This window comes from Chiloscyllium plagiosum, chromosome 2, assembly GCF_004010195.1.
Source record: "Chiloscyllium plagiosum isolate BGI_BamShark_2017 chromosome 2, ASM401019v2, whole genome shotgun sequence".
In the NCBI taxonomy this organism is placed as follows: domain Eukaryota; kingdom Metazoa; phylum Chordata; class Chondrichthyes; order Orectolobiformes; family Hemiscylliidae; genus Chiloscyllium; species Chiloscyllium plagiosum.
Genome location: NC_057711.1, coordinates 12,515,244 through 12,524,222, shown reverse-complemented (window position 1 = coordinate 12,524,222; position 8,979 = coordinate 12,515,244). Strand labels below are relative to the sequence as shown.

General features: G+C 45.4%; 1 protein-coding gene across 1 annotated transcript in view; it reads right to left on the bottom strand.

Annotated features, from left to right (window-relative positions):
- The window catches only part of poln (polymerase (DNA directed) nu), a 319,906-nt gene that overhangs the window by 24,278 nt on the left and 286,649 nt on the right, over positions 1-8,979 (bottom strand). Inside the window, exon 24 of the mRNA XM_043704174.1 lies at positions 7,604-7,671. Coding sequence (XP_043560109.1) covers positions 7,604-7,671 — 68 coding nt within the window. The remainder of the gene's footprint in view (positions 1-7,603; positions 7,672-8,979) is intronic.

Here is an 8,979-nt window from a genome sequence, read left to right as displayed (position 1 = left end):
GTGGCGGAAATGACGAAGGATGATACGATGTATCCAGAGGTTGGTGGGGTGGTAGGTGAGGACCAGTGGGGTTCTGTCCTGGTGGCAATTGGAGGGGCTGGATTCAAGGGCGGAGAGGCGGGAAGTGAAGGAGATGCGGTAGAGAGGGGAATTTGCGGTCTTTGAAGAAGGAGGCCATCTGTGTTTTTCAGTATTGGAATTGGTCCTCCTGGGAGTAGATGCAGCGGAGGCGAAGGAATTGGGAATATGGAATGGCATTTTTACAGGGGCAGGGCGGGAGAAGGTGTAGTCTAGGTAGCTGTGAGAGTCGGTCGGTTTAAAGTAAATGTCCGTGTTGAGTCAGTCGCCCGAGATAGAAATGGAGAGGTCTAGGAAGGGTTGGAGGAGTCTGAGATGGTCCAGGTGAATTTGAGGTCGGGGTGGAAGGTGTTAGTAAAGTGGATGAACTGTTCAACCTCCTTGTGGGAGCACGAGGTAGTGCCGATACAGTCATCGATGTAGCGGAGGAAAAGGTGGGGGGTGGTGCCAGTGTAGCTGTAGTTCCTAATCCTGCCCAATATGCCTGGTCGTTACAATACTTCGCAGAGTCGTTTGTAACTTTAATCAGGTTTACAAAGTCATTTTCTCTCACATTTCGATAGTCAGTCTTTCTCTTTGCCACACCTTTTACACTTTGCCACACTTAGGCAGCACGATGACTCAGTGGTTCACACTGCTGCCTCACATTGCCAGGGTCCCAGGCTCGATTCCAGGTATTGTAATGAACGTGCAGTTTGCATGTTCTTCCTGTGTCTGCTCTGGTTTCCTTCCCACATTCCAAAGATGCGCAGGTCAGGTGAATTGGCCACGCTAAATTGTCCATAGTTGTTAGGTGCATTAGTCAGAGGGGAGGGTGGGTTACTCTTTGGAGGGTCAGTGTGGACCTGTTGGGCCGAAGGGCCTGTTTCCAAATTGTTGGGAATCTTTTCACTTCTTCTTCATCTCCAGAATGTCTAAGAGATCAATCTGCAGGTAAACCCTGTTTTTATACCTTGTTGAATGTTTTTCTGGAACTTTCTATAGTTCTGGCCAATCAGCGAGACCCACTTAATGGCTTAAAACATTGTCAATCATTTGGATAGCTTGGTAATGTTTGTTTCTTTGTGTAGCAGGGCCTGGTTGGGTTGATAAGTTGGTGGGGGTGTTTCTGTCCAGGATAACTGTTGACAAGATGTGTCCTTTTACACCTGGCTGCTATGTTTCTACGTGTTCTGGCTTCTGGCTTTGCAATTTGCAGAATTTCATTTGGCCAATGGGTCTTATACCCAGCATCCCTTGCTGTTGGCCAAGTTGACATCCTCCATGTGGTTTCGCAGCCATGAGGCTGGTATAACATGGGTTGTGGCTTTATAAGGTGCTGTTGAAGAACCTTGGTGAGTTGCTGTAGTACATCTTATTGATAGAACTCTAGTAACTGTAACAAAGTCAGCCTGCTGGACTGCATGAAATCTGAGTTAATCTGGTCCAATCAGAGAGCCCCGGCTGACAGATAGGAACAGGAGTGTCACTCACCCTGTTCCCTCTAAGAGCTGGCTCTGAGGGAGCTGGATCAGTGTCAAAGACTCTCCGTGTGTAAATAAAGAGGGACCTGGTGACGGGATACCAGCCTCTGTGGAGCTATTTCAACGATGGTAAGATGTAGTAGCAGAAGCAGGCCATCGAGTCTGCTCTACCACTCAATGAGCTCATGCCTGATCTGATAATCCTCAACTCCACTTCCCTGCATTCTCCCCATAACTCTGCACATTCTTCATTTTCCAGATAATTATCCAACTCCCTCTGCAAAGTCTCCACCCACAGTCTCCACTCCAGCATTACACTCCAAAACCTAATTACATGCAGCCATTTCTTCTCATGTTGCCATTAGAGGTTTATAGAGGTTTATACAACCTTATAGAGGTCTATAAAATCATGAGGGGCATGGATAGGATAAACAGGCAAGGTCTTTTCCCTGGGATGAGGGAGTCCAAAATTAGAGGGCATGGGTTTAAGGTGAGAGGGGAAAGGTTTAAAAGGGACCTAAAGGGTAACCTTTTCACGCAGAGGGTGGTGCGTGTATGGAATGAGCTGCCAGAGGATGTGGTGGAAGCTGGGACAATTACGACATTTGAATATGAATAGGAAGGGTTTGGAGGGATATGGGCCAAGTGCTGGCAAATGGGACTAGATTAATTTAAGATATCTGATCAGCATGGACAAGTTGGACCGAAGGGTCTGTTTCCATGTGCTACAGTGGCGTTCTCAATTCAAAGTAAAGAGTGTTACCAATAAGCCAGAATCCACTGTGGTCCAGTGGCACCATGGAGCACTGTTGCTGAGATAGCAGAGCAGCCTTACTGGTGAATCTCTGGGTTCAGGCAGTGTGAGGAAGCATCATTGCACTGCATCATTACAGTGGGACCTCCCACCAAAGCTTAAAGGTTGGAGGTGGGTTGAACATTCTTTGTTATATTATCATAGCTTTGGAATATAATCAACTGATAACAGTGATCACAGGAAGTGACAGTGTGTGAGAGAATCCCTGCAAGGCCCATGGAGGATTTAATCATGGTGGTCGAAAATTAGAAACAAAAGAAAAAGGTACGGTGACTTGGTGATGGGAAAGCCGTGCAGTCATATGTGAAAGTACCTCTAGGTACAATCTCCCTGCATGTCCCCACCTTTAATGGTCTGCATTGCCCTTAATAAATACCTATCTGTAAATACTTATTTGACTACACGGGCGTTTTGCCACTGGTGGTTAATGCTTCGAAACATAAAATGAGGTCATGGTGATTTGGTGATGGGAAAAAAAACAGTTGTGCGCAGATATTAAAAAAAACCCAGTTTAATACCTTGTCACTCTCTGGTCCTCCCCCTCACCTTTGATGGTTTGCATTGTCCTAAACAGATTTTGCATGTAAATTATTCAATTGGAAACATGGGTGATTTACTGGCGGTGCTTAATAGATAAAATTAAAATATTATATGTGATTTGGTGATGGGGAAAAAAGGTTTAGCTGCCACAAACGCTACATTGGACAGACCGGAAGGAGACTAGATACTAGAATACATGAACACCAACTGGCATTAAAACAACACAACCGATTCTCACTCATCTCCATACACTTAGGGCTATCAATTTGACTGGGACAACATAACCATCTTAGGGCAAGCTAGCTGAAGACATGCACAGGAATTTCTAGAGGCCTGATTCTCAACCGGAATGCTATCAATGCGACAGCGGAATAGGTCTGTAAATGACACAACCCACCATAACAGACCAGGTCAGATAAATAATGAGGGCATTAGTCCAACAATGCTTCATCGGAAGGCGCCCTGATGACGTTACCTTACAGAATGACAAAATGTCTGCATACAAACCAACCAGCTCAGCGGGCATACCAACAATAATAACGATTAATTAAAGAATTAAGTTTCACTCCTGACTCACGCCCATTGTAATATGTGTGTGAGAAAACTTCTGTATAAAAAGTAAAGCAGCCCCAGGGATGGGTGAGCAGAGCTATCTGTCCAGGCTGGGAATAGCCTATATATGTCACGAGTCAGCCTCTATTTTGGAATTCAATAATAAATGATGTTTCTTTACAGTCAGTCTTCCTGAGACCTTACAGTGCTGAAATCTGACGACCAATTGTCCATCAGAGGATTACTGACAAACCTTGCAGGACCACTGGTTTCACGAATAGCACCTTTATTATCAAACTGCTCATTGAATTACATATACAAATGTGGAAGTAGGTTGATGGTATCCATTGATTGAAGGTTTTATTTTGCATAAGTACTTGAGGGAGAGAATGTTTCAGAAGTTATTGGGTTAGATGAAGTGGGCAGAAAGGAGACTCTTGTGAAGCACCCGAATGGAACTGTTAGGAGAGCTGGTGTTTTCTGTATGTCTGTACTGTAAATACTGTCTGGTTGAATATAATTAACTGTTTGCTATTACATTGTTGCTACCAAGATTCTTCAAGGTTGGTTAGGCCTTCAGAGTGCTTGGGATTCATATAGTGTGTACATTGAGGACCTTCCCATTTGCTTTACACGCCTGTTAATGTATTTGCTCATTACTTTGCCGCAGCTCCAAGGAAGCACCAGGAGAAAAAAATACAACCAGAATACAAATGAACCGAGTCAGCAAGTTTAATGAAGGGAACTTTCTGAATTATTACAATGCAAACATGTATCTAAACCCGCAACAATATTTGAGATATCAAGCAGTTTGGGAATATTTTTTGTCAATCTGAACACTGACAGCTGAACGCCAACATTTTGTTTTCTTGGGAAAGTTGGGTGCAGGTGTGTGTGTTGTCTGTGTGCGTGCATGCATGTCTGTGTGTGTGTCTGTGTGTGCATGCATGTCTGTGTGTGTGTCTGTGTGTGTGTGCGTGTCTGTTTGTATGTGTGCGCGTGTGCATGTGCGTCTCTGTGTGTGTGCGTGTCTGTTTGTATGTGTGTGAATGAGTGTGTGTCTGTGTGTGTGTGTCTGTGTCTGTGTGTGTGTCTGTCTGTCTGTTCATGTACGTGTGTATTATGTACCAAAACGCTCCATGGAAACAATCTGTGTTGCTTAAAGCTCTGCAGAAATTTTCCTCTCTTCACTCTCATCCTTCCCTTCCCCATGACAGCTGCTGGATCCTAAGGGAACATTCTACACTGGCTGGGAGGGGTCTGGACAATGCTCTACACCGTTCACTCCATAGCTCTGACACAAACACCGCTCATACACAATCAATGTGAATAGGAGTGGGGTGAAAACGACTGTCGGTTTCCTTACCCTGAGATGCCACAGCCAGTGGCTGGCCTTGGCTAACTCATTTCTCATTAGTCTCATCAGGAGCAGGGGAGCTGGGTAAGGCCAAAGCGAGGCCAAGCTGCTGACTGGATGAAAATGTAGCTATATTGAAGTTAAACATCAATGTTCAATTTCAGTAGGTTGGGGACGTGGAAACAACATTAAGACAGTAGAAAGTTTCGCAATGAATCCCCTTCTGCACCTTGACAGCTGTGACTTTGATTACTGCCTGCAAACAGCAAAGTCCAATTTTGGGGAATCTTACTTTCTCCGAAGTCAAAAATCACACGACACTGGGTTAGACTCCAACAGATATATCTGCCTGAGGAAGGGGTAGTGCTCCGAAAACTTATGATTTCAAATAAACCTGTTGGACTATAACTTGGTGTCATGTGATTCTTGGCTTGGTCCACCCCAGTCCAACACCGGCTCCTCTACATCATTAATGTTTGGTCTAATAGTCTTCTGAAATGGTTTGGAGTAACTGGCTGCATTATCGTGCTCTCCATTTACATGGAAGACAGCCCTTTAAACCAGACCGCAATCACTGCAAGTAACAGGAGTAGGCACAGACAACGAGGTAAATATTACCCTCCAAAAACAACATTGAATTTAGTGTTTCCAAACAAACTGGGAGGAAACAAATCCGTTTCGAAACGCATAGAGCTATCAACAAGATACTTAGAAAGCTTTCTGCTGCTTACAACAACTGAACAAAATCCCCATCGTCTGCAGAAGAAAAACAGACTAGCATTTCTAATTTTGCCCCAAGCTATAAAAACAAATGGCGGGCACGTTAACGCCAGGAAGAACAGTGAACGCAGAAAGATGACTGGTATTTATTAAAGCACAGGCTCCATACCAGTTACTGACCGACTGGGCACCTCCACATCTTACAACGCTTTCATTGAACTCCAACTCTTCCCATGGGTGAGGGACACTTTTAAAGGGACCTGTGGAAAGCAGAACAAATTAGGGATTGGCGCTATCTATCATTCATGGGAAGCTGACATTACATTGGACTAAAGCCAATTTAAGCTGGAATTGTACCTTCAACTGAACTCCAAGACCCTCCATAGACTGCAGTGATTCCATGGTGGTTTTCACAAGCCCTACGATTGGAAGAAGAATGGTGAGTTGCCAAGGCAGGCTGCACTTTGCTTCTTACTTAGCAAGGAGTCAATCACATTCTGCTCATGAGAACCAGTCAAGGCAGATTTCAGATGATGCTGTTACTGCAGAAACAGGTTGGAGCAAACTGCTGTAATGGAGCTGCTAAAACTCTAACACATACAGTCATGCTTAGACTTTACCACTGACATTCTGCATGTTTGCAAGCTGGATTTCCGGCTCTGACACACTCTGGGCTGGAGAGCGAAACCTGCTCCTGTTGGATTGGCAGGAAGCCAGGTCGGATTTCCTGAGGTGAGCTGTCAGCCAGAACCATTCGCTAGATCGACAAATGGCACATTGGGAAGGCACAGTTTGGCCAGCCTGCTGTTCATGCAGTCTCAGCCTTTAAAGGGAAGTGCACTTTCAGAGAGATGCTGGCCAGAGGATCCCAGTGGAAGTGAGCCTGCAGCAAGTGAGCAATAGCAAAGCCTTTGCTCTTTGCCTGGGCTGGGGGAGGAAACTAGGGTTGTAACTCCCAGCTCAATTCCAGGAGCATCGTTCTAATGAACAATTGCAGAAAGGGAAAAAAACTGAATGACCTTCCCAGGATTGTGATGATAAGAGCCACTTCACATCTCTCACTGCCTATACAGCCTCATGTAAACAAACGTTATCCCTAGCATTGGTGACAGTTCCCACCCCTCCCTTCACTAACACCTCAAATCACAATGCAACTCTTACATATATCTCCCTGTGCTAGCAGGTGCACCCTCAGCATGTACACAGCTATCCTACTGGCTCAGGCTACTGCTGATTCGTCTCTTCCTTTCTAGCACGTACATTCATGCTCAAGAAGTTTGACACCATCCAGGACAAAGCACCCACCTGACTGGCACCACATCCTCAAACATCCACTCCCTCCACCATTGACAGTGTGTACTATCTACAAGATGCACTGCAGAAATTCACCAAACATCCTCAGGCAGCACACATTCTCTACCATCTGGAAGGACAAGGGCAGCAGATACATGGGAGCACCTCCACTTCCAAGTTCCCCTCCAAGCCACCCATCATCCTGACTCAGAAATATATTGCCGTTCCTTCAGTGTCACTGGGTCAAAATCCTGGAATTCCCACCCTCATAACATTGTGGGTCAACCCCCAGCTGAGGGAGTGCAGTGATTCAAGAAGGCAGCTCACCACCACCCTCTCAAGGGGCAACTAGGGACCGGTAATAAATGCTGGCCCAGCCTGTGAGTGAATTAAAAAGGGTTGTCTTGGAGTGAAACCCTTCAACTGAGCACATACTAAAGCTGAGCCACTCTTAGGGAAGGAGGAACTGGTACAGAATGACAAACTCAGCAATGTAGCTGAGTTCCAGCCCAGAGTCAGAGCCCATGTCTCTGAAATGGGTCAGGAACCTAGACTTCCGATTTATGGGCAGGAACGCTGTCCACTGAGCCCCGGCTGGCAGGAAAGGAAGTGATTATTTTATGTTGCAAACTCAGATACAGGTGGACAGAAAACAAGCTTGTTACAGAGATAAGGCACATGGCAATGGCAAGGACATAGCTCAGCAGCATTCGGCGTTTTCTCTTCTGGTAGGCTACAATTCAACTTACAAACATGAATGGTGTCCGAGATTTGGAATAAACTGACCTGCTAATTCCTGAATCTGGGTATCTTCAACCTCGAACAGCAGCTCATCGTGGATCTGAGCTACAAGCCTAGAACAGAGAGTTCAGATTGGCATGGTTACAGAGTCTACCAACATGGCTGTCTCACAGTCCTCTATAGCTGTACAATTCTGCTTGGCTTTCACCATGAGTCCTGTTATCCCACTGATACTGAACACACCCACACTCTAACTGAGGGAAACACTCAGGCATGAAGATACATTGAAACATACACTGAGCTAGCCCTTCTTAAAGAATAGCTCTTGAAGGCAGCCCCACTGCTGAGTAAATTCTGCATGGGGTGCATGGTTAGGTGGGAACTACCAGGGGTAATGCAAAGTTAAAAATCACACAACACCAGGTTATAGTCCAACAGGTTTAATTAGAAGCATTAGAAGCACTAGCTTTCGGAGCGCTGCTCCTTCATCAGGTGGTTGTGGGGAATAAGATTGCAAGACACAGAATTTATAGCAAAAGTTTACAGTGTGATGTAACTGAAATTATATATCGAAAAAGACCTGGATTGTTTGTTAAATCTCTCATCTGTTAGAATGACCATGTTGGTATCAGTTCTTTCATATGTAAATCGCAAAACGTTTTGAGAAGTTGCATTCTCAAGTGAACTTTAACAATTGGTGTCATGTCAGCACTGATAATGTATTGAAGGTGTGACCTCCCCTGTGTGAGACTCTCTGTGCCACAATAGTCATCCCACATGCTTCTCGCATAAGTGACTTCTGCTGCCTTCCGAAGATACACAAAGCCAACACACCAGGACGTCCCACCGTGTCGGGCAATGGGACACTGTGTGAGACCTCTCTGGCTATGTGGAAGGCATCTTGAAACCTATTGTACAGGGGATCTCCAGCTTCTTACAGAAACTCAGCACCCACAGACCAGTCGATCTGGGAACATTCCTCGTCATAATGGATGTTTCCGCACTCTACACCAGCATCCCCCATAATTATGGCATCGCGGCAACAGCCTCAGTACTCAACACCAACAACTGCCAATCTCAACACCGTCCTACAACTCATCCGCTTTATCCTTGATCACAACGTCTTCACTTTTGACATCCAGACACATGGAACAGCCATGGGGACCAAATTTGCACCTCAACATGCCAACATTTTTATGCACAGGTTCGAACAAGACTTCTTCGCTATGCGGGATCTCCAACCAACATTATACACCAGGTACATTGACGACATTTTCTTCCTCTGGACCCATGGCGAGGAGTCACTGATAAAACTACACAGTGACATCAACAAGTCTCATCCCACCATCAAACTCACCATGGACTACTCTCGACTATCTGTCTCATTCTTGGACATCAAGGATGGACGCCTCAGCACCACA